Genomic DNA, 27,018 nt, shown 5'->3' with positions numbered 1-27,018 from the left:
GCAGTGCTTAAGCTGGCCCTGAGATACTTCCTAAGAGCTAATATCCTTTGGGTCCTGGTCTTTTATTATCAGGGCACCACCAAACTATAAACTCAGAACTGCTTCAGCACACTCAGCCACCCGGTACTGCGAAGCCAAGAGGTGAGGTCTGTAGCAAGCTTCTTTTGAAAACTCTGGGACAAAGCAAAACCCGATTCTAATCGCGACGCTAATCTCAGCTCCAAAGAAACTCGCTGCTACTTTCCCAAAAAAGAACAGAGGACCTTGTGCTTCTTGTACACTCAATGGAAATGATAAGAAAAACAGATATGAGATTAAAAACAAACATAGAGCTAATCACGAAACATGCTCATTAATACCTGACATATAGTTGCCTGAAAGAGGTTCTCACTCATTAGAATGTGCCAGGTTCTCTGCAGCCTGGTCTGACCCAGACAGACTGGGTGACATCATTAATTACCAAAATGCAAAAGTCAAGGAACAGCGGATCCAGCAGCTTGGATCCAGTGTGGGCACATTCCTAGAACACCAAGGCCTGTCGCAGTGGGAACGTTGGTCCTCTAAGTCTGCAAAGCCACAGGCATTAGGCAAGTGTTCAAAACAGACTTCCCTCTGCTCTGCTTCTCTTCTTCTTCATTTTTTTATTTGACAGTTCGCTAACTGCTCTCTAAATAAATGTCACCCTATTCCATCTGCTTTGTCAGAATGCCTATGATCGTACTCGGGTCCCAGCTGCCTTGCATCTCCTGTGAAAAGAGGCGGTCGCCCTGGGACCTCCTCTTCTCAGGACGCCTGGGTCTCTGTGGTCCTGTGGAAGGTCCTGCCTCCTGTTGGGCCATGTTTCTGAGCCTGTGCTTAGGCAGCTAATAGTCTGAAGTCATCCTGGGGTCTGTGAAACCAAGAGTGGTGTGAATGTGGCTCATCAGTGACGAGAAAATAATGGGTTTTGGAGGGAGGGCAGAAAATGGAAACAAGAATTTTGCCCCAGGCGTTGTTTTTACCCCTTCCTCCATGTGAGTTTAAAGCAGTGTTGGCGAGGGGAAGCTTTGCGAACTCAAGCCTTCAGTGTGAGGGGTGGATGAAGTCGAGGCCTGATCTATGTCGGCAACAGTATCCCATACAGGCGAGGCTGCAGTATTCACATTTACACATCCACAGGGAACGTGAACCCAGCTTAGAAGGTGCTTTGGATACTCCATGCCCACATCAAGCAGAGCTAATAAACCCCCCTGAGGGGTTTGCCTCTCTTCCAAGAACACTGAACACCTTAATGGCCTCCAAGTCTCCAAGTGTCTGTTCTCAGGGTCCAAGTGCCCTGGGCACATATATTATTCTTCAAAACAGGTACCAAAAAGGCAACAATACTACCACAAAGCAGTAGTCTTGCCAAGCTTGCCTAAGAAATATTACAAACAAGCGTTGCAGGTGACCAGGTGGAACTTGTCAATGTTTCTCACTCCCCTAAGGGGGAGTAACGGGCTGGCCGTGTGGCTGGCTGTGTGGCCCTAAACTCTCCTCAGGACAGCCAGAATCTTACTGTTAGTACACGGTCTGTTGTCAAGAAAATGTATCCCCCTAGGATAACTTTATAGTGGCCACTAAACCTGAGGGCTCACCAGTCACCTAAGCATCTAAATTCTTTCTCAACTGTTTAACAACTGAGCAGTTTGTGTCCACTTAGATCATTTGAGAAGGTTTTTTGGTTTTTTGTTTGTTTTGTTTTTTTAAGACAGATTTTCTCTGTGCAACCCTGGCTTCCCTGGAACTTACTCTGTAGACCAAGCTGGACTTGAACTCACAGAGTAAAACCTGCCTCTGCCTCTGCCTCTCTGCCTCTCTGCCTCTCTGCCTCTCTGCCTCTCTGCCTCTCTGCCTCTCTGCCTCTCTGCCTCTCTGCCTCTCTGCCTCTCTGCCTCTCTGCCTCTCTGCCTCTCTGCCTCTCTGCCTCTCTGCCTCTCTGCCTCTCTGCCTCTCTGCCTCTCTGCCTCTCTGCCTCTCTGCCTCTCTGCCTCTCTGCCCCTCTGCCCCTCTGCCTCTCTCGGGTACTGGGATTAAAGGCATGTGTTGCCACTGCTTGGTGAGTAGTTTTAATAAACAGATCACCATGCACAGGGCACATCCCAGGGCAAGTAAATTTAAAGGTCCAGGAACAGGACTAGGTATCGAGGGCGAATGGGTGGGTGACGTTTGGCTGATGAAGCCCAGGGCTTTGTACATGCAAAGCTGCATTCCCTGTCAGGTTTCCGTAGATCTTAAAATTTCTCAGATAAGTCTAACATAGGATTGGTCTTGTGACCCACGGCTGGTTTTCCAAGGGTAGTAATAGAAAGCAGAAAGCAATTGGCAGTCAAATATTCCAACATTTTGTAAGCCCATCAGCCCATGAGGATCTGTAAGGCTTTATGGATGTCAGAATAAATTGTCTATTCTTTCATTGAGTTCTGTGAGCTGAGCATTGGACACACACACAGACACACACATACAGACACACACACACACACACACACACATATAGACACAGATACACACAGACACACACACACACACACACACACACACACACTCGCGCGCTCGGGTCTAAATTATTTCTCCTTTGGATGAAAGACAACCAGGCCCTCTTCTGGAAAGTATTTTATAAAATACATAAGCAAACTATTGAGTATTTTTTCTGAGTTCAGGCAATGTGAGGTTGATTATAGAAAGAGGAGCAGGTCATTCTTGTATGAATGACTTCAAAGTCCAGTAAATCCCACATCTGATTGATGAACTTAACCATGCAGAGGAGCCCGTGAAGTGTGAGTTTGTAACAAGGCCCCATGGGGGTAGTAAAGACTGTTCTGGGGAACTTGGACTCCTGCAGTCAAGCTTCGTAAGTCTCGTCTGTTTATTTCTCAATGCAGTTGGCTTCATTATCATTTTGGATTCATTGACGGGAAGGACTAGGAAGAAGCTTGAAGAGTGTCCTGTTGAGCTAGGTAATTTCAAGATAAGAAACCTGAGACCTTGAGCAGTGATGTAGCTACAGCATGGTCAAATACATAGAGACTGAGTGCGTGCTTCAGGGCCCCTCCCAGAGGACCTGCCAGCACTGGCTCCAGTCTGCCACATCACGTAAGAGAGCTGCCACTGTCCTCATCCCGGGTGCCTGTGTTGTCCTGAAGATGTTTAAGATGCTCTTATGAAACTATGATAAATTGTGAACAAGAAGTTTTAGTCTTTATTTCTTTTTATTTGAGGTTGCGTCTCCCATAGCCCTGGCTGGCCTTGGACACACTATGTAGTCAAGGATGTCCTGAAACGTCTTGTGCTGAGGTTACAGGCACTTGTCATCATGCCTGGTTTCATTAGAGCCTGCTTGGACCTGGAGCCTTGTTTGTGCTAGGCAAGCCTTCCACTAACTGAGCCACAATTCCAGCTTTTTTTTATCGCCTTAAAAAAAAAGATTTATTTGTTTTTATTTGATGTGAATTGGTGTCTTTCTTGTCTGTGTGAGGGTGCTGGACTCCCTGGAGTTGGAGTTGCAGACAGTTGTGAGCTCCCATGTGGGTGCTGGGAGTTGAACCCAGGTCCTTTAGAACAGTCAGTGCTCATAACCACCGAACCATCGCTCCAGTCCCCTTTATTCACTTTTAGTGACTCAAAGGAAAACTTATTTCACAACTGGGGAATGTAAACCCATTTTATTTACTATATAAACAGTAAAAAGCATCTATGACAAAATTGACTTGTAAACTTAGACTACCTTTGAGTATGTTAGGTACCATAGGCCTCCCTCCTTAGTGTCCTATTGATTATGGCTCCATCTGCTGGTAGCAAAGGGAAGAGATGTGAAGATTTGAATTTTGAAATATTTGCTCTTATTTTACTGTCTACTAACACATTTGTTCACATAGTTGTTACAGACAAAACCTCCTCATACCCTATGATACATCTGTATGCTCACATATGTTTGATACAAACACATGAAAATGGGTTAGTAGGCCGTAAAATAAGAAGAGCATATATTTCAGTGTTTACAAACCAGCAAACCAAGTTAGAAAGTTTGAGCCACATGCCTGGCCTCTCAGGGTGGAGATCCATCCTAGTCTTCTGGCAGTTTGTGCAGCTTCCCTGGGTAGTATGAATTCCTGTTTTTCAGATTTATTTTACTCTATATTATGTGTATGGGTGCTTTGCCTGCACATAATGTCTGTACACCACTTGCTTGCCTGGTGCCCAGAGAGGCCAGAAGAGGTCATCGGATCACCTGAAACCAAAGTTGCAAATGATTGTGAGCCATCATGTGGGTGCTGGCAACTGAATGTAGGTCCCCAGGAAGAGCAGTGTAACCACTGAAACATCTCTCCAGTCCCAGTACATAACCCTGTGTGCAGCATTAGGGGTCTATATTGATGCACTACACGTTAGTGGGTTTGATGAAGAACATTTTAAAAACAGCTCTTAATAAAGTGAAGCAGTGTAACACCCTAGCAACTTGTTGCCGCTTGAGTTCAGGAAGAGAAGGGAGGCCTAATGTCCGGAGCTTGACTGTGGAGACTGAACGTATTTCTCCTGTGAGCACAGCTGGTTCTCAGTCCTTGGGGTGGGTATTGCATTCTTAATGACGAAGTGGACACCTTAAGTTTAGGTGTCATCATCTTATACAGATAACTCCAGATTTATAGTCTCTTATCAGTGTTTCTCAATCTCCTTAATGCTGTGACCCTTTAACCTCCTTAATGCTGTGACCCTTCCTCATGCTGTGGTGACCCCCAACCGTAACATTCTTTCACTGAGACTTTCTAACTGTCATTTTGCTTCTGTAATGAATCATAATATCTGATTTGCATAATATCTGGGGTGCAACCCTCAAAGGGGCCCCAACCTCATGTCCTACTTTGCTTTCTGTTGCTGTGATGAAACACCATGACTTTGGAGAGGGAAGGGTTTATTTGGCTAAGGAGCCTGACTTAGCCCATCATGAAAGGAAGTCAGGGAAGGACCTCACGGCAGGATCCTGGAGGCAGGCATACAAGCAGAGGCAATGGCAGTAGACGTGCCTGCAATGGGCTCATCCTTCCCAATGTGTTCATCAAGCAAGAAAATGCTCCATAGACTTGCCTCCTGGCAACCTAATGGAGACTTTTATTTCTTCAATTGAGGTTCTACCTTCCCAAATGATACCAACTTATCAAATTGACGAAAACTAATCATCACACTAAGTTAGTACAAAAATTATGTAAATGGATTTAAAACAGGCTTTGTTAGAAGAATAAACTTAGACCAAATCCCAACAATGCTAATTATGACTTGTGATCAAATTGAATACTATACCACCAGATGTTTGTCTTCCTCTTTAAAGGAGGAAAATAATGCCTACTCTGTAACGTTGTTGTTAATTTAAATAAAGTATTTAGAAATCCCTAGGATCTAATGGTGTTAAGTGGATGGCAGGTTCAATTCTCAGCCCCAACGAAAACCAACTCGACTTAGTACAGTCTTGACACTCACTTGATGCTCAACAAATGGTGTAATCAAACAGCTCGGTAGATAGGCTCAAAGGAAAGGGATGAAATGTGTTCGATGGTGACTTTAGGCTTGTCATGTCCCAGGGGACTGGGAAAACTGCACTGCTTACAACAGCACCACTGTTGAGATGTTTAGGAAGACAATACCAGAGACATTGTCAGAGTCTGTAAACATAAAATGGGGGCGTCTGAAATCTACAGAGCAAGAAGCTGGACTCCAATGCAGGGTACCAATCTGGAGCAGAAAATTAAGTCATTTAACAAAGACTGTAGTGGTTTCTAGGGCTAACTCGGCTTTACTAAGAACGAATCCTCCCAAACACCCTGCTTCTCTTTTAAATAGTCTTGCGTGGCTTATAGCATATAGAAATGTCATTCCAGCCGTCCCCTGATTGTCTCATGGATTAATGGTAAAATATAAGCTCAGTGATAGTACTCTGGAGAGTGCACTTAAATGGCAATCAAAGCCAGTTGACCAATGGCAGTTATCTGGATGGGGTTCTCTGGTGGAATACTACTTTCCCATTTAAAGTTTTAAGTAGGCTTCTCTGAGGATTTTGGTGTTACAGCGCTTCTAGATGGTATTCCGGAAAACAGCTCTCTTCACAGATATTCCCCAAAACAGCTTGTGCATATATTTTATTTGGGGTGAACAAGGGCTGTATAAACCTTGGAAAGTGGGAAGAGGCTGACTGTACAATGTTTAAGGCTTAAGGTACCTACCGGGGATGCCTCATGTGCATGGAGAGGCATGATAGGTGCTTGCTTGTCGGCCAAGTTCTGATCTGGAGAAAGGAAGTTGAACCTGTAATCTCACCAATGACTAAGTGACATTCCTCAGGAAGCAGATGTCCCAGATAAAGTCAGGTGGAGAAGAGGAAACCCCACTGAAAATGGGGTCCTCCATTTTGCTCAGAGCTCAGGGGCCTGTCCGGTCATGGTAGCCTACAGCCTTAATAGCAGGGTCTTCCAACACAGTGTGATAGTCTCTCCCTGCTACCTGTGGATCAAAATGTAGAACTCCCAGATACCTCTCTAGCATCACATCTGCCTGCATCACCTAATAAAGCCCCTAGCTAATAAAAGTTGCCTTGATCATGGGATTTCTTTATAGCAATGAAGCCTTAAGACAATAAGCAAAATAATGAAGGGTGAAAACTTTTAAGTTCAAAAGCCTGGGTGAGAAAGGAAATATGATTGGAAAAATGCAAGTAAAAATGAATAGGTGGCTTAGTGAAGCCTGAGCTCATTTTACTCATTTGCCCATTCATTCATTCACTCACTCACTCACTCACTCACTCCACAAATGGTTTTTAAAATGTTCTCTGCCATACCCTTCTTTGGCATTAGGGAGACGGTAGTGACTGAAATCATTAAGATTCCTACCTACATAGAACTTACCTTCTTAAATGTGAAGGCTTACACAGATGCTGAAAAGAGAACCCTGTATTACCATTTATTTGAATATGCATGATGTCCATTTATTTGCATATGCATAATGTTCATTTATTTGCACATACATAATGTCCATTTATTTGCATATGGAGAATCTCTAGCTCATGCTGAGTAATAGCTTCACTATTATTTAATACCCAGCTCTTGATAGCTGTGTTTCATACCTGGGTCATTACTTTTGCTTGAATAACATAGTCTGGTCAAATGAATGCCACTAGAGTGATAAGAGACAGTGACTATAGACTATATTGTAAGATACCTGAAGGAAGATGGATCCATGACAAAAGAAAAGCCTAGGCATTATGAACCTCCCTGCTCTTCAGGAAGACATATAGGTTTAATCTCTGCTGCTTTCAGAAGTAATGACTAACGACAGGGATGCTAATTTCTAGTGAGTATCAGACTCCCTGGGAAGGCTTCTTGGCTATAGCTTGTGCGCTCACGGGAGCTGAGTATCCCTCTTGTCTTGTCCACCACTAACTCCCCAATTCCAATGACTGTGCCTGGTATATGGTTGGCTCCCACCAGATATGTGTTGAATGAATAAGGGAAAGAAGGGACTCAGTTGATGGTTAAGTGTTAGCCTTAGAAATGGATGTCTATTTAGTATTTTGTAAAGATAATTTATAAATTTTAAAATGTTAAGTTTAATCTGTCTGTATCATAAGGAGTCTGGACGGGGAATGCGTGATTCAATGTAGATGTAGGAGGCCAGCATGTTTTCTTTTACTACATTCTAACAGCTCCAAGTTAATTAAAGCACTTTTCTTAAGAGATGTTGAAGAGGCCATTTTGGGATGTATTTGAAATCACTCAAGTATGCTTGTACAAGCATTAACCATGAAAACTCAGCCCCATCATATTCTTGAGATCTTTTCTATAATTCTGACCCACACAGGACAGCTTTCTGTCATCTTAAAGGCAATCTCAGAGTTTGCCATTTAATGCTTGCGTGGTTTGCTTCATTGAGATGAGTTTTTTGAAAACAAGACCCCCTTCCCCCCTTTGTATTTTTCTAGATACTTAATAGAAACCCGGTGTGGGACAGATTGCTCTGCCGCCTGCCTCGCTGAGACACTGGTTGGAAGGCAGAGTTACTGAAGTAGCGTCTTCTCAGGCATTCATTTCATCTGGTTGGTCCCTACCATCCGTGGGTTCCCCCGCAAGTGCCTGGGATGCTCCAATGGGCACGGAAATTAATTTCCTGTCAGCAACCAATTAAGACAGGCCAAATTCTCCATCCCACCAACCCAAGTCAGGCATTTTGGCCTTTATTACACCCTGCCATTTTGATTAGGCAAATGCTGTGAACACAGTGGAGTCTTGGAATGCAGTCTAATGAAATGGTTGTTAACTGTTGAATGACTGAACTCTTGGGCTCAAGCAGCCTGCTTGGTTTAGCTTCCAAAGACTGCCAGGCTCATAGGTGCCAATCTATGATGTGCCCAGGTGTGATACTAAGACTCAACACATGAGGCCATGCAGCTCCCATCGATGCTTATGTTCCGTATGAATAACGATACAATATCTGGAGCATATTTGTATGTTTAAAAGAGTGTGTTGTTTTCTAGAGTTTGGAGGTAATTGTGACTCTAGTATTTCATTTTGTACCCCTCTGTGTGGTGCCATTAATCTCAATTATCTATAAATGTGGGCCCTGACAGCCCAAATTGATGTGACTAAGTGAAAATATTTATGCTCTTGTAAAGAAAAAATGTATATGATATACACTTTCTTTGATTGTAGTCTCTCACATATAGCCAATAAGGATGATTCCACAAATATCTAAGATTTTGACAGTTCCCATTTAAGAGGCAAGACTGTTTCTTTGGTGGCGTGGTTTATTGAGTGCACTGGTCTTTGGAACTCATTGCTGATACTATTTTGCTTTACCTCTGTAGTGACAGTTACTGATAGTTAAGTAGGCGCCCTGCACAGGAGGTGGGTGAAATGTGAATATAGTGTAATTATTTTAGTTCCCTCAAACATGTTAACCAATAAGAGCTATAGAAATCAGAGCTAAGTACTGCCACTCTTTGTTAAGTACCTTCTCTTCTCCCAGCTCAAATCGAGAGAGCTGTCTTGTTCATTACAGCTTTTAGTGCTCTTCTTACAGAGGAAGCCATATGACACTTGGGTGAAAATTCCTTCATTTTCACAAACTACATATGGAAAGTTGTTTTTTTTTCCTGTTCTGTGGCAATGGCCTTTAAATATCATCCATCCTTTCATTCAGCAAATATTTATTAAACAAGCCTGTTGTAGGCACAAGGTTGTGTGAATCTACTTTCAAGGGGGCTCACAGGAACCTGCATGTCCCACCTTGTCTTTAAATGGTTCATCAGGGATGTTAGCAAAAGGTGGTAAGAGATAATTAGCTCATTGAGGATTGAAACAATTCTTCCCTCATATGCATTAAATAAATTTGGATCCTGACATGCTGAGCAGAAACTGCTCCTCATGGAGAACCCAGTTTAAGATCTAGAAAGAATCCGTTTCCTTCTTTTGAGCTGTCTTCATTCTCCAACACTGATGCTCAGTGTGGTCCTTAACCAGCAGCATCTGCTTCTTGGTGAGATAGATAGATAGATAGATAGATAGATAGATAGATAGATAGATAGATAGATAGATAGATAGATAGATAGATAGATAGATGCTAAGTCCCTACCCTTGACCCACTATATCAAAACCTGACTTGGTACCAGATCCCCGAGGGAGTCATTTTTGCACTAAATTTTGAAAATTACCTATCTGCTCTCATTGTTTCTCGAGTCTCTTTATGTATACACACTGTCTTAGGGTCTTAAAATACAGATGGCTGGGACCCACTGTGGTTTTATATTATCAGAGTTTGCATTTGTGCCAAATTCTCAAAAGATTCAGGGGCTAGCTGTAGAGATTATCCTTGTAATCCACTAACATCAGGGATTATCAGGAGAAAGAGAAAATAAGAAATCCAACTGTCAAGAGATGGCTCGAATCTGTATTGTTTTGAAAACTTGTGATGAAATTAGCTTTGCTACCCACTAGTTCATTCACTTGTGAAACTGAATTTGCTAGTGGGATAAATGTAAACTCGGGTGGAGGTGTTCAGGCTGGCTTTCCTTTGCCTACATCACCATGAAGCTGTTCCCTAGAATGTAACGGTTGTCGGGAAGGATGGACCCACACACAGGGAGCTGTTTAGGCTAGTCTGCTGTGCTGTCCCTGCGTCAAGACAGAAGAAAGAAGTTATTAAGTTCTACCCAGGATGCTCTGCCACTTGTCATGGAGCAGTGAGAGGAAATACAGTATTGAGAGATTTGATCCATATGCACATGTACAGCCATGGCATTCAATCCAGTGTTGGCTGTGGGCTTCTAAGGCCTTAGAAATGTGAAGACAATGGGGTGGGGGAGGGGGTGATGAGCTAAGGAATACATTTGGAACAAGGAAGTAGAGTCTTCAATGTTTTATCAAGGAGTTGGGTTTTTTTTTTTTTCTGTCATGAACTTGTCTTCAAGTATAATTGTCCTTATCACAGTGTGTGCGCTTTCTTTTTTACTTTTAGGATTAAGCATGAAAACATTGTTGCCTTGGAAGATATTTATGAAAGCCCAAATCACCTCTACCTGGTCATGCAACTGTAAGTACCCTGCTTGTTTGATGAGTATTGAGGGTTATGGACCCCAGAACCTCACGAAGGAATGCTGTGGACTGTGTGAGGCAAGACGATATGATAGTGATGTCTGTGGGGCACCGAGAGCTAAGATGGCCCCCACATGGGGCACACAGTCATCTTCAGGCCTGAGTGGGCCCATGCTGGATCTGTTAAATCCTCAAGTTGGGCTCCATGCTACTATTGTGCTGTGTCTCTCTGACTGTCTCATGTGCCAGGGCCAAATGGTGCCCAAAGACACTTCAGTGGGCCTAGGATGAGGAACACTTTGCTCCCATCTCTAGAAGAGACTCCCACCCTTCATTTCCAGGAATGCCGGGGGAGGAAAGCAGATGGCGACTGTGTGCTCTGTCCTCTCCCTCCTCTCCCTCTGGTGCATAGATACATCCACTTGCTGGAGTCAGATGGTGACACAGCCACCTCCATTAGATTGCCCCTGTAATCTGCAAACATGCAGACAAGAAGGAAGTGAGACTATCAGGTAGAAATGACTTATACATATATTTTGTTTTGTTTTGTTTCTAAGGTGAAATTATCTTTCTTGTCACATAAATGCTTCACTTTAAGTGTGATCGTCAGGAGCATCCCACTCAGTATTTATTAGAATTAAATATTAGAAATCTCTCAGAATGTCAGGCCATCTCCATGACCTGCATAGATAAATGCTGGGACACCACATTACTGAGTCCTGTGACTGAGAGGACTTTTGTTGAAGATCAAAATATAGACAATGAATTTGATTGTTGATGGATGAGGCTCGGACTTTGAACTGCCAAAGATGTGCTGATGGTTAGGTGAGGCCAACAAATGGCTTTTCATGTCTTCTCTTCCTTGTGGATGTTTGAATGATTTTATTTCCTGGAGAGCATTTTTGCTACAAAAAAGTGTCCAACAGTTCATTTCTTTATTATTTATTATGGTTTAAAATATTTTCATAGGTGGTAGTGTTTTGGGTAAATAATTTAGAGTGTTGCATTTGGATGCGTCTGTCTGACTTTCTCTGACATCAACAGTAAGTTGGGTTAAGCAGCTGATTTATTGCCTAGTTTAGAGTGGACTGTCCAGCGACCCAGGGATCTTTCTTAGTCCTGTGCCCTGTTGTTAGCTGTATGTATCACACATTTCTGTTTTTCTTTCTTATCAAGTAATTGCTATTCCCAGATCTAGAGACAGATGCTAAAAGTGCTTGTGGCTTTGTCTCGTGCAGTGTCTCCTCCCTAAAGATCGAAGTGAGTCATTTTCAAGTATTGATTGGCCAGTAGGAAGAATATAACATTTTGATGATGAGCAAAAGCCCTATAAAATGTCAGCTGTGTGTTGAACTCCAAGGTTTGCTTTTTTATTGGTAAGGCAAGATGAGTAATGCCAGAGCCAGAACCCAAAGTTCTGTGCATTTATTTATTTCCGGTTTGTGTGTATAGAAATACATCATGTATCACCTGATGTACCCCAAGACGGAACCTCAGCAGTGCCACTGACTAGTTGGGTGACTTTGGGCAAATGACCAGGCCTTGCTGGGAGCCAGTTTCTATAACGGGCAAAAGAGAAGATGACAGTGTCTGCTGTAGAGGTGGGTGGGGAGAGTGAGGAAAGTGAATGGGTCCTGAGCATACGCAGTTTCCTTGTGGACATCTGCATTGGTTCATCAGGATGTCTCTGCAGATGCTCTTCAGATGTTAACAAGATGAAGTCTGAATAGACCTCAGTTTTACTTCGCTAAACAGCCTGGCGGTGTGCTCACCAGCAGAAGCAGATGTAGAGAGCGGTGGGCATGGGAACAGCCATGCTTGATCTTAGACCAAAGCCTGGAGAGCCTGTGATTGGCACCGATCCTCTGCTTCTCAGCTGAGAACATCTTCTCTTGCTTGCTGTTACAGAAAGCTTCATTAACATGGGCCACGCTTACAGAGATATCTTAGTATCTCAGAGAGGCTTTCTGTAGGAACAAACTAACCTTTGGCAGGAGCACTGGATAGATTTGTAGGTAAATCAGCCACAAAATTGTGATCTAAATGTGATGGGTGTTTGGATTATCTAAAGAACAGAGCTATGTCTCTGCACAGTTGAGCAGTTTAGAAACACTGGATATGCCAATGACAGTGTGTTAACTTGTCCCCACTCATGTATCTGTGGTTTTCATTACTCTTTTAGAAATCAACTTTATTGAAGTGTAAACCACACAGAATATATTGCATTTAATTGAACTGGACATCTCAGGGATCAACATAACACCACAGTTTCTGACCCCACCCCCAAAAGATTTCTTTCCTTGTGTCCCTTTCAACCACTCCTTCACTAAACCATATCCAGTCAATGATTTAACTTTCACTAGAGATTTTTGGGAGTTTTGGAATTCTAAAATATGGAAATGGTGTGATGTAGCATGTACTCATTCGTGTCTGGCTTAATTCACTCATAGGTATATCCTATATTCAGGGCCTTGTTGAAGAAAACTTTAATTTTCTTAATTGCTTTGGTAGCTTAGTCAAAAATCAATTGCCTGGGTCAACAAGATGACTCAGCCTGACAACTTGAATTTAAACCTTGGATCCCACATGGTGGAAAGAATGAATCAACCTGACAAGTTGTCTTCGAACCCTGAAAGTGTGCTAAGGACACATGGATTCCTCTCTGTCTCTGTCTCTCTGCTTCTCCTTGTCTCTCTGTCTCTCTCTCTTTCTCCCAAATAAATAAATAAATAATCTTTAGTCCAAATATTACTTGACCGTGTTTCTGTACTCATCATTCTATGTATCTGTCCCTGTGTCAATATTATACAATGTCATAACTCTAAGGCACATCTTAGATTAGATAGGATAATGCTATTGCTCCATTTATTATTTTATAAAATAGCTTTGGCACTCTTCAAATAGAGTGTTTATATAAATTTTTAAGTCAAGCTTTAAGAACTTTTTGTGGAAATCTTGTTTGGGATTGCATGGAATCTAAATAAAGACTTGAGAATTAATCTGAGCTTTGATTCATAAGCACCATCTATTTCTCTATTTGGGTCATTAATTAGTCTAGGTCTGTACTCTACAGTTTTCAGCATGTGGGTTTCTCATCTCATTGCTCAGTTCAGTCTGAAATATTTCATTTTGTCAATCCTGTTGTAAGAGGATGTTATTTCATTTCTCCAGTTACTTGCTAGTGGGTGAAAATAAGATGAGCTTTTATGGTAGTTCAAGTAGTTGTTTTATGTAATTTTTAAAATCATTTTTCTTCACTAATTCTTGTTATTCCCCCAAAGAATTTTATATAGTAGAACTTTGATAGTTTAGTGTGAAATATCAAGTATTTTTAAAGGTAATATTACTGTCTTTGAAATAGCATTGGTCATATATTTTGGGAATCCCAAATAAACAACTCTGATCTTTCGCCTCTTCCAGTATCGAAGTTAAATGTTTTATGACCGTTGACATGACAAGAAGAAAGAAGAAAAAGCAGTGTCCGAAACCCCTCGCTGCATTGGACCTCAGTATTATCAGAAAGACTTCGCCTCGCTGGGCGGTCACCTTGTAGGCTCTGTGACCATTTCTGTCATTGTATTGGGTTTTATTTGCCAGGGCTTGGTAGCTTTTGCTCCTGAAGTTGGTTGTGTAGGTTTTGGGGTCTGGAACAGTGGAAAGTAGTTTTGGTCTGCTTCTTTGTGCTTGCTTTCATTTTTGATTCACTCGGAAGCCCTTGGTTTCTCAGTATGTAGGTAGGATTTACAGTACAGCAGTAGGGAGGAGTGGATTTCACAGTGTTTGTATCTGAGAGGATTTTGGTTTCCTAGGAAACATCTTCCTCAACGCTGAGACTCCTCAGCACCCTAACTCTATTTCTTTTCTAATTGCTATCTTGATTCTGAAGGTGGGGTATATTTGTCCTATGCTGCTATAGGAAAGATGAATTGTTTAGGGAGTGTTTATTTACATTTTATTTGGGTTTTGGACAAATACATTTTTTCAGAGTACTATTTGGAGAACATTCAACTATGGATAGTAAGAGAGTGAGATTACACTGATATAATTTATAGACGAGAAATCCGTTTAAGTTTATTTCTCATCTATGTTTGCTTGTAGATTATCAGCCCTGTATTTGTAAATGATAAAGGGTCCCTCCTTTGGCCTTTCCCCCATTATATCTATGGTTGATTGAGTAAACTGAAAGGTGATACAATAAAGTGTACATTTAAAGGGCTGTGGGTAAACTGCTCACCATACAAGCATGAGCACCTGTGCTCATATTCCCCAAGCACACTGAAGGCTAGATACAGCAGCACACACACATCTGTAATCTGCATGTTTCTACTCCAAGATGACCAATAAGGTTAGATATAGCAGCACACACACACATCTGTATGTGTGTGTTCCTACAGCAGCACACATCTGTAATTTGCATGTTTCTACTCCAAGATGACCAATAAGGTTAGATACAGCAGCACACACACACATCTGTATGTGTGTGTTCCTACAGCAGCACACATCTGTAATCCACATGTCCCTACTCCGACATGACCAATGAAGACAGGAGAATTCTAAGAAGCTTGGAGTCCAGCTAGCCTGGCATGCACCTACCTCAAAATGGAAGGCAAGGCCTAACAGTAGCATTTGCCCTCTCATCTTGACACATACATCATGGCATGCACAGACCCATGCTCTTGTGCACAGGTGCATAAATACATACTTACACATACACTAACCAAAGACAATAGTACATTACAAGTACTTTTGTAGGAAAGAATAGATTGAATTGCTAGTTTTACTCACCACCTTTTCAATAAGGCTTTAGGTTCCACACATGGGTACCTCCTGGATCTCTCTTTCCAGCACGGAACTACTCAACAGTCTCACTTTGCTGTGCAATAAGTACCATTTGGAGGTCCCTCAAAGTCTGCTGTTGTCTCATCTTAGCAACCGGCAGCTCTCTTTCTTCTATTTCTTGGATTCAAAATCTGCAGTCATCCTACACTCATCTTCATACCCAACAAACTTACCCACACAATGTCACCAACTACCCAATATCACCGCTCTTTACTGGGCTCAAGGGACTGTCTTTCTTTTCCCACCTTAGCACTGCACTGCTGTCTTAGCGTGCTAACCAGACTCTTGCTGAAGACTTCCATGGACTTCCTATATCAATGTCCTTTGTCTTTGTCTTTACAAAGAGTTTACACAGAACTGCATCAGCCCTGATCCACTGTAGCATCCCTGACCTCTTAGCCCACTTCTCTCTTGCTTTTATTCAGCTGCATCCAGACCAGATTCTTTGTTGTTCCTCAAGTGATCTGAGCTTACCACTAGTAGAGATTATCCATCTATCTATCTATCTATCTATCTATCTATCTATCTATCTATCTATCTATATCTGTCTATCATCTACTATCATCTATCTGTCCACCCATCCATCCATCATCTTGTGTGCACACATTACATGTGAAGGTTAGAGGACAACTTTCAGGAGTTAGCTCTCTTTTCCACCATGTAGGGCCAAGGGTTTCAACCAGGTTATCAGGCTTGGTGGCAAGTCTTTTACCAGATGATCCATTTTACTGACCTACCCTCAGATTGCTTGATGTTCTCATGGAATGCAGGGGATGCTGGGACTTCTGCTAGATGCCATTTTTTAAAAAAAGTATTCCACCAGCTCACTTGTTTAAAGCCTCAGTTTCCTTCCTTAACTCCTACAGTAGCCAAGTTTATGTCCTGTCTCTTCCTTCAGCATCATTTCTCTCTATAGCACTTGACATCCTCAGAAAGGTTACTCTTTTCTTTGTACTCCATGAGAGTGGTAATTGCACACTGTGTGGAACACTTAATAGATATTTGTTCTGTACTCAGCTTTCTCTTCAGATTGTACAAGTCTTCTACTTTGTAAATATCTGTTCAGAGGCTGGACAGATTGCTCAGTGGTTAAGAACACTCTTGTTCTACCAGAGGATCTGAGTTCTGTTCACAGCACCCATATTGGGCAGCTCACAAATGCCTTTAACTCCAGCTTCAGGGGCTCTTGACTCCCTCTTCTGTCCTCTGGAGGTACCTGTACCCATGTGCATTACCCCTGCATACATACTAGCACATAGTTAAAGGGAAAGAAATCATTAAAAATAAATCTTTGTTCAACTTAAATCATATAGAAAAGGAATGGTGATTCATAAATACAACTGGCTTTCTTACTTAATCTTTACAACAAACTTGAGAAGTTGTATATTACAACTTTACATGGAGAAACTGGCCAGAGAGATCGAAACATTTGATTAAGGCAGCAAGTAACCCACTATGTACTCTTGACCAGTGCAGTATAATGTTCTGGTGATGTATTTGAAGGAAAAAAAGGGAATAGTTCATTCAATAAATATTTTTAAAGCATAAGAGAAAGATTATTTAATACTATCATAGGAATTTGCCTGAATAATCTTATTTTATTCACAATTACTCTGCCATGTTTCCTTGTGTAATTTGTAAAGAATGATGACTATGAGTGGTTTCTGTCAGTACAATGATTGGCTTTACCATGGGTTTTCTAGGTGAGATCCAAATATCTTAACATTTCTTTCATCCCATGATAGTAAATATATATAATATAACCAGATACCTGCTGAGATTGAAAAACCTAAGAATTAAACATATACTCTTTGAAGAATATTCATTTGGTTTCCATGTAGCCGAGGACATGAACATATATGCAGTTTCCAGGAGAAAATGTGTCTTATCTACTGTGCTGGCTTGTGTAGGTGTTTTCAGGGTGGGGTCACCAATGTTAGCTTTTATGGGGATATTGCATTCATAATTTATACCCTATGTTCTCAAAACTATTTTTAATTAGAACACATTATCACTCTCAATAGAAAGCCTTCAGTGTGTAAGTAGCCAAGCATAATAATGAAGGAAAATTGTGTTTCTGAATATAATACCTTAATATATTTACATATAAATTACTGAAATCTTATCTTCATTCACCACAGACAGTTAATTAAGAACTCTGTAGGATTGTAGTTCTGTTCAATATTAGGTGAGTAGTTAGGAGGTTTTATGGCATAAGACATAGATAATCCTCTTTAGCAGCTTTTTGTAGATGGGCAATGACCTACTATGACTGCTTCCTTTCAGAATTGTACTCTGTGCTCTGAGGAGGCCTCCCCCATGGAGGGTGATAACGAGTTAGGCTGGGCTGACAGAGGTGCCTATGCTCCTGGCAGAAGATCTAGTGCAAACAGAAGCATTATTAAGGAGACTGTGAGGGACAGAGTACATCCTGGGAGTGGCGGAGCTTGTGTGAGGCTGAGTCTGGAAGAGGTTGAGCCTGTGAGGGACTCAGTCTATAGGGCTTGGTCTGTGAGCAGTTTGGTCCTTTGGGGCTTCAGCTTGCCTGGGTTGGGGAGTTGTAGGAAATTACAAGCAGATACCAACTTGGCACTTCAGGCTACTGCTGCTCATCCATCACTCCCCAGGATTGAGAAAATACTACTGGGATATAAAGGCTTAGAAGGTTGCAAAGACAAAAACCATAGTGGTCCAATATAATCTTGAGCAAGTGTTATTAGACTCAACTCTTTTATCTTTTTTAGTACAAGAATTTATAGCTATAATGTCTTTATTTCCAAGGGCTTAAAGCTGAACTTAAGACCTCATTCTTGCTAGATAGGAACTCATCACTCAGCTTTATACTTTAGGCAGTATAAACATACTCGTTAAAGGATTTTTTTAATATTAATTTGTGTGTGTATGTGTGTGTGCACGAGCACCTGTTTGTCTATTATGTGCTATGCCCATGTAGTGCCCTCTAGAGGCCCCAGAATAGAGTAATGGATCCTTGGACCTGGAATTACAGGCAGCTGTAAGCCACCCAAGTGGCTGCTGGAAACCAAACCTAGGTCCCCCGCCAGAGCAGCAAGTACTTTCAGACACTGAGCCACCTCTCCAGCCCCAACATCTTACATGGTTTTTGCTCCAAGCCATACACTTTGGTAGCTATGCTTTCATTTAAATTTGTCTCTCAGTTTTTCTTGTTATTTCTTCCATGGCCCTCCGGTTGTTTGAGAGTGTTCTGCTTGGTTTCTATATTTTTGAATTTTCTAGTTTTCCTTCTGTTGGTTTCTGGTTCCTGTCCCTTGTGAGGGAAACAGATACTGTGCAGGATGTCAGTCCTTTAACAATGTACTAAGCCTTGCTTTGTAAGCCTATGGCTTACCCTGGAGAATATCCTGGTTCTCCTTGAGAGAGAAAAGTGCTTCTGCTGTTGCTGGCTGGAACTCGTCTGTCTGCCAGGTCCTGTTGGTCTGCAGTGGGAGGTTCTGCATTGCTTTTGTGATATTCTGTTGTATTGTCCCATCTTCTACTGAAAAGCCATTGTCAAAGTCTCCTGCTGCTGCTGAGCCGTTTCTCTGTTGGGTTCCCACTGGTGCTTGCTTCACATATTTCAGAATCCAACATTACCCCTAGCTCATTTATTTAATTTTTGTGCTTCCCTTTGGGAGATACACTACCATTGGTTAATTTGTCTCTTGTAGCAGCTTTTAGTTTCCTGTCATCATGCTGTAAAGATATTTTTTTCTACTTTGAATATATTTTATAGTACTTTTATAAATACCCTATTTAACCCAGTCTATGTGACAAATACCTTTAACTACAAATTAATGATATCTTAAATTGTGCAGTTTTAAAATGGCTTAACTCTTTTGAAGAGTGGTTTTCTGAGGACTACGATGGCTTTGTGTTAAGCAAATGCTGTACCACCAAGCTGTAACCCCCCCCCCCCCCCCCACTGCAGATAGAAACCACCATGGACTTCCTAAAAGCAACATCTGACCGCTAGGTCTCTATTTTGAGAAGCCATAGAAGTGCATAAGGAGAAGAAATGGGCGAAGTATCCATGGGCGTGGTGTGTAAAGCTTCACATCACTCGTTTATTCACTTCCCAATTGCACAGGCAATCTGTTTCCCTGAAGCATTCGTGTCGTAACTGAGAGTCAGCAGGCTCAGACATGGAAAGATGCAGAAATATGGAAGGAGCCAAGGCTGACTTTGTCGTTTCCAGGTCCCTGGCAGACTGAAAACTTGGAGCTCGTACCCAGAGCACCCACATGGTCATACATTTCAGAGCTTATTAGATTAAACATTCTGGTTTGAGCTGCTCCAGGACTGACACTTCTTGTGAGGGCTTAATCCAAAGAGCAGGCTCTGCTCTGACCCAGCCAGTGTGCTCATGCCGCGCACAGATTCCGCGTTTGAGTTCCTACTGAGGGTGTCTCCTCTCAGCATTCCTGTTTCGAAAACGCTCAGCTCTGGCTTCTTGTAAACCCTCTTCTTCCTGCTGAGTACCACAGCTCTCTGGATCTGCCACAGCACCACAGGGGCTTCTTAGTGCTCTTCTTCTATCACACAGCCCTCTTCTGCACCCCAGCACCTCCATCTGGCTACCTTGTCACCCTTCACGGAAGCTGTCTACTCCGTTAGGCATTCCCTATAATTATTGTGTGCTGTAATCACTCCTGTAGACTGTGATCCCAGAGAGCTCGTCTTAGAGAAGTCATCTCTTTCCTGAAATTCTACAACCTTCATCTGCACTTATCATTATGCATCATCTCATTCATTCATTCATTCATTCACTCACTCAAGAAGTATTTTTTGAGCCCCTATCACATGCCTGGTATTATTAGATGGGAGTCATGTAAGTGTTTCTGTTCAGATGGACTCAGACACCCAGAAACCATACAGTTTTGAGGGGAGAAAGTATTCCAGTGGAAGGGCATCCAGAGACTCAGGAACCCAGGGCCCACACAGCTCTGAGGTGAGACAGTGACCCAAGGGAAGGGCATCCTGAGACACAGGAGCTCAGGAACTACATAGCTCTGAGAGGAAGCCTCCTCAGCAGAGGTGTTGCAGCTCCCACGAGAGGGTCTGCCAGTGGAAGGGCATCCAGAGACTCAGGGACCCAGAATCCACACAGCTCTGAGGTGAGACAGTGTCCCAGTGGAAGGGCATCCTGAGACACAGGAGCTCAGAGACCTCATAGCTCTGGAGGAAGCTTCCTCAGCAGAGGCATTGCAGCTCCCAGGGGAGGGTATCTCCAGCTGAGCTAAGGTGCTGAGGAGCCTCAGCTCTGCTCTGCTCTGCTCTGCTCGCCTTGTCTCGTCTCATCTCTTCATTATTTCTTTTTTTATTTTGCTTGGCTTCTTCTAATGAGAGAGTCATACCAGACAGGAAATCTCATGAAAAATATTTATTGGAGGGTCCAGTGTGTGGAGGGATGAATCCAGGGATAGCTGCCCTATGCTCCCAAGAGTGGGAAGCAGGGGACTAGACAAAGGGGCGGTGCTTATATAGGATTTCTGAGGAGGCGGAGCTTCTCAGGGCAGAGATTTCCACAGTGGGGATTGGTGAGATTTCAAGTCCTGAATTTGGGGAGCTCAGGGATTGGTGGATTTTCCTGTTTAAGGATTGGTCGGTTTCTACTCAGGGATTGGTAGGTTTTTGTGGGAAACTCAGGAATTGGTGGCTTTTTCACACACACCTCCCTTTTCCTGTACCAGGTCCATGGGTTAGGGGGGGAAGTCCTTCCTGGCTTTTGCTGAGGTGCCATCTCTGTAGGGCTGCTGGGGCAGGGGCAGGGGCGGGGGCTGGAGAGGAGGTGCTGCCTCTGTGGACAACTCCTGTGGGACAGCTCCTGCAGTGGTGTTTTACCAAGGCTGTAGCTGAGGCAAGAAAGAAAGTGTAGCCACCATGGACAGATCTTGAGGGGCAGCTTCTGCTGAGGCAGGACAGGAGACAGGCCACCATAGACAATTCCTGCTGTGGCTGCAGGCTGAGGAGACTTCCTGGTACAGCCATTTTGACAAGAGCCACCATTTTGACATGAGCCACAGGAGCTGCCATTTTGGAGAGCTTCCCTGGGACATTTTACTGCAGCGCCATAAGCTGGGGCAGGAAGGAGGGGCCTGACACTGCTTTGATGTTTTTTTGTGGTACAGTGGATTTTGTGGTGCACCCTCAGGGATTACAGGGTGGAATATAACAATGAACAAATGTTCTATACATACGAAGCTTACATAATGGGAGGAGAAGGAGACAGCAGTCAAACAGCTTAATAAGTAATTCAGTATGCACAGGGAACTACTAAAGTCTATAGAGAAATGCTGGAAGGTGGGTAGATAGAGCAAAATGACATGGTGACATCTGAGTGGAGACCTGTAAGAGAGACCTGTTCCAGGCCTGTGATCCATGGAAGCTGGGATTGGGGGACAGGAAGTGGGGCCAGGCTCATACCTCAAAGCCAGCCTCTACTGACATGCTTCCTCCAGCAAGTCTCTACCTCCTAAAGGTTCCTTTACTCCTTAAACAGTGCCACCTACCAGGGACCAAGTATTCAAATACATGAGCCAATGGAGGACAATTCTCCTTCAGTCCCATGTAGACTGGCACCCCAGGTATATACAGCAGGACTTCTCATGCTTCACAAAAGTAAAGGGACATGCCATCAAATGACAATCAAACCACACGAAAAGAAGGGTAAATCTTTACTGCCTGCTCTTGGACAAGGAGTTTTCTGTCCTTCTAATAGTCTGGTTTAGTTTCTGAAAATTCTAATTTGTAGAAGTTGTTTATGTTTATGGGGCATGATGTGAGTTTTCTCAGTGCATGTATAAAATATAATGGTCATGTTCAGGTTGCTGGAAATTCCATAACCTCAAACATTTATTACTCCCTTGTTTTGAGAGTATTCAAAAGCCAGTCGAGTAGCTATATTTTGAAATTAATGGTTAACTTTGGTCAACCGTAGTTAGAAGTCATTTCTCCTGTGCGAATGCACTCCATATCCTTCAGCCATCCTGTCCCTCTCTTGATACCCTCCCCCACTCAGGTAAGCACTATTCTACTCCCTACTTCTGTGACTTTAATTTCTCAAGCGCCTCCACGTGAATGCGAACATACAGTTTTTATCTTTCTGTGCCTGACTAATTTTACTTAACAAATTGTCCTTCATGCTCAGCCATGATGCTGCCTTTGGTATCCATGGAGACAGCCACATTGTGACTTTCTGAGCATCTCTTGCTTTAAGACTTGGCATGAAGTAACATGGCTACATGACCCCTTCCTCACATGGTGCCCCCCAGGACAGCCCTGACTCTCTAATTCTCCACCTTTCACATCTGCCTTCAGTCTCACTGATGGCTTCCCAGTGGCATTTTTTCTGATGCTGATTCTTTGAGGTTATTGAGAACTGCACTCTTGCCCTGGCCCCTGCTCACAGTCCTCTTAACACCTTTGAGAGCATGAACCCCTGTGGTCACTCTCCTAGCAGTCTCTTTCCTTCTTAACCTGATATGTCTTCCTTGCGAATGCAGAATCCTACACAGTGCCCTACCTGTACTCTCCAAAGCTAGCCTGCTAGGATCCTGTGCACAGTGAGAATTAGGCTCAGCACCCCCCCCCCGCACCCCCTCCCGTTCTGACCTCAGTTCCTGTGCTTATGATACATGTCTCCTGTTTTCCTGTGTTCCGTTTTCCCTAAACATTCATTGCCCTGTATAAGCTTCCTACTCTAAGACAAAACAAAAACAAAAAACGGTTTATGTTAAACCAGTGTCAGACCTCAGGACCAAATTCCCTACTTCATGTGTATACATGCTTTGACTAAATCTATTTTCACCACGTGTGTGCATGTGTATGGTGTGTGTGTGTGTGTGTGTGTGTGTGTGTGTGTGTGCATGTGTATGGTGTGTGTGTGTGTATGTGTGTGTGTGTGTGTGTGTGTGTGTGTGTGTGTGTGTTTTGCTCTAAGAGGCCAGAAGAGGACATCAGATGTCCTGTGAGTGGATTTACAGATGTAATCATATGAGCAGCCACGTGGGTACTGGGAATCAAATTCTGGTCCTCTGGAAAAACAGCCAGTCCTCTTCATTGCTGAGCCATCTCTCCAGCCCCACAGTTGGAAATTCTTATTTATGGTGTTATATTAAGTGATATAAATAGTAGTATTTGTAGTGAGTAACCATCTGCAGTCACTGATTGAAACTAAGTCCTGAAACGCATCCTTATAAAATAAATGGAACACATCAAATGATAAGAGCGCAAAGACTGCGGAAGAGTTTTCAAACATCTAGACTTGTACTCTGGAAGCGCTCGGTCTGGGGAAAATGTCTTGGTAGAGTTCTATTTTTTATCAGGTAATTTTATATCTGTCTAGCCTTGAGAAAAGATTGAGATGTGTGCTTGTATAGCATCCAACTTTGAGAAAGCAGAAGAAAATCACTAACAGGAACAGTCTATCTTTCAAGGTTTATTAAGCATCAGACAAAAGTATCTTTTTCTTTTTTTTAAGTATCAAAGAAAAGTAGTAAATACTATTCTGCTCACCTACTTTAGATGGCTAGATCAGCAAAGTACTTGTCCTGCGTGTGATTTACCCAGACAGCCAGACATGGGCGTGCACCCTTGTTATCCTGGTGCTGGAAAAGTAGGTCTCTGGGACTTGATGGACAGCCAGCCTCACCTACTTAGTGAGTGCCAGGCCAGTGAGCAATATGCAGTTCCTGAGGATCAACACCAGGGGGCTGTCTTCTGACCTCCATGCACAATTACAAGTGCACATGTGTGCACACCCACCCACACCAGCAGTACCTAAACATTTGGGCTGAATTATTTATATATATTTGATTGAAATTTTACAAATAGAACTTGGGTATGTTGACAGATTTCCATAAGCCCAGCAGTCCCAAACTTGTGGCAAGAGAAAGGCCAGTTCACAATTGGCCAACTTGCCCAATATTGTCTCAAAAAGGAAAAAACAAACAAACAAACAACAGGTTACAGTTTAGCAATTTTGAATTTACCTGTTTATCAGCATTTGCTGTGAACTTACCAGCTATTGCAGCAAGTATAGAGGAAGTATTTTCCAAATTAAAGATACTACGGTTGGTGGAAAAGAATGAATTGAAAGCGTGGACCGTTTGAAACTTAGAAGTCATATAAAATGTGACCCCGACAAAGATTGTGGATAATACTACAAATACATTAAATAACAAATCCATGCTAGAAAGAGCAGGCTCTGTAGACAGGGTGTAGAAGCAGATATTACTTTAAAGTAATAAAAACATGGAAATTGTGACCAGACGAATTATCCTGCCTTTGTGGTTTCTAGATATGTAATTTAGAGAAAGAAACTAAAATGTTTTTTGCTTTAATATAGTTTGTTATAAAGTATTTAACTTATTTGAAATAGTTATAATTTTTTAAAATTTGGGAGTACTGGGGATTGAATCACACAAGGCCTAGGAAATGTTAGAAAAAGGAAATCACATGCTAGGGATGTGTTGAGTTATATACACAGCCTTCTGATACCCCTTTTTACTTTGGTTGTTTTTTATTGTTGTTCTTTTGCTTAATTTTAAAGTATTGATTTGGTGTGTACACGTGTGCATGCATGTAATGAAGAGAGAACATACTTTGTGAACTCTATGGTATTCTAGATGTAAATAAGAGACAGATAGCTTCTGGGACACCATCTACATAACATTTTTCCAAGGGCCCCTGCAAGTTAACACTTCCAAAAAATTAAAGCAAGCATTTCTGCTAACTCTGCCCTACTTCGCTGTAGCCTTTGCATTTTGCAGGTGCTTGAGAGCACAAGGCATGACTGAGGTCCATGCCTTGTATGGGGACTGTTGCTAAGTGACCGTCTCTCTTACCTTTGGGATTGCTGTGGGGCTCATTAATCAGTTTGTCCTAACATCTGCTCTCCTGAGATGGTCAGCTTAACTGATAGTAAAGGCCCCTCACAGTGAGCCCGAGTTCCTCATCGTCAGTTTCTAGGAATAGCTCTTCTGTCACTAAATTATGCATATTTTTATTCAGAAAAGCCACCCTAGGCTGCCTTACTGGTGATTCACTGTTCCCCCTATTCTCAGTCACCCGTCTTGGCAGAGAGAGGAATGGGGACCACGTTCTGAAAGATAAACGGCATGCAGGCGGCACTCGGAGATGGATTGACTCAGGCTTTCAGAACAGATGAGTGAGTCGCAATGGAAGTTAAGACTCTGCAGGAAGTTCTGCAGAGATTAGAAGACTGGGCCAGACTCTGTGTGGCAGGGATCTGCCCTTCAAGTACATCTTGTTTTGTTCCACCATCTTCCAACTGTCACTGTCCCTCTGTGTGTGAATGGAGAGCTGGTCCTTTCACCACGCTTGTGAAGAACTTCGTTTTTTCTGAGTTCCGATGGCCTGAGCCTTGCGGCATAACACTGAACTGTGGAGCAGACAGGCACCTGCTGTTTGTCTCTAAGCATCTTTGTTAGCCCATCTGGAAGGGAGTGTCTTTGACACACTAGATGTTATGACATCTATGTCTTAGGCACAGTTGAAAATGTTATGTCAGGATAAGTACCTCTGTGTGTGCAGATCTAGGATGAATGTAAAGATTTGGTTCTAATGAACAATTACCTTGCTTGCTATTGCATGTGGTATACTCTAAATTTGTGTTTCAGAGGAAAATTAAGTGGACACGCATAGGCCCCTGTGGTTGGGAAGAGCTGAAGGGATGTATAGAAAACTGGTAGGGACTGATTCTTAAAACAATTATCGGATGTTTAGAGTGGGGCAAGAACTTAGATTATTTTTATGTGGCAACACTTTTGTATGTATGTATGTGTGTGTGTGTGTGTGTATATATATATATATATATATGTGTGTGTGTGTGTGTACTGGCTGGTTTTGTGTGTCAACTTGACACAAGCTGAAGTTATCACAGAGAAAGGAGCCTCCCTTGAAGAAATGCCTCCATGAGATCCAGCTGTGGGACATTTTCTCAATTAGTGATCAAGGGTGGGAGGGCCCATTGTGGGTGGTGCCATTCCTGGGCTGGTAGTCTTGGTTCTATAAGAAAGCAAGCTGAGCAAGCCAGGGAAAGCAAGCCAGTAAATAACATCTGCCCATGGCCTATGTGTCAGCTCCTGCTTCCTGACCTGCTTGAGTTCCAGTCCTGACTTTCTTTGGTGATGAACAGCAATGTTGAAGTGTAAGCTGAATAAACCCTTTCCTCCCCAACTTGTTTCTTGGTCATGATGTTTGTGCAGGAATAGAAACCCTGACTAAGACAGTATATTTATATGCATGCGCAAATGTATACAATAGAATGCATGCTTATGCTTGTTCATACATATAGAGTTAAGAGGATAACCTCAGGCACTTTCTATCTCTTGATGAGACAGGGTCTCCCATTGGCCTAGAATGTCACCAGGTAATCTAAACTAGCTGTCTTGTAAGCTTCCAGGGTTCTGCCTGTTTCCCCCTCTCATCTCACATTACTGAGATTTCAAGTACAATCCCTCCACACCCCCATGAACAGCTTTTTACATGAGCTCTGGGGGTTAGAGTCGGATCCTTACACTTGCACGGTGAGTGTTTTACTGGCAGAGTC

General features: G+C 42.7%; 1 protein-coding gene across 8 annotated transcripts in view; it reads left to right on the top strand.

Annotated features, from left to right (window-relative positions):
• Window positions 1-27,018, top strand: part of Camk1d (calcium/calmodulin-dependent protein kinase ID) — a 421,404-nt gene that overhangs the window by 259,204 nt on the left and 135,182 nt on the right. For 7 of the 8 annotated variants that reach the window (NM_001290375.1, NM_177343.4, NM_001290376.1 and 4 more), the window contains one exon: window positions 10,513-10,587. The exons of the other annotated variant lie outside the window; for it this stretch is intronic. In NM_001290375.1, coding sequence (NP_001277304.1) covers window positions 10,513-10,587 — 75 coding nt within the window. The remainder of the gene's footprint in view (window positions 1-10,512; window positions 10,588-27,018) is intronic. 8 annotated transcript variants of the gene reach the window in all.

The sequence above is a fragment of the Mus musculus genome, chromosome 2 (assembly GCF_000001635.26).
Source record: "Mus musculus strain C57BL/6J chromosome 2, GRCm38.p6 C57BL/6J".
In the NCBI taxonomy this organism is placed as follows: Eukaryota; Metazoa; Chordata; class Mammalia; order Rodentia; family Muridae; genus Mus; species Mus musculus.
This window is presented reverse-complemented; position numbering and strand designations above follow the sequence as displayed.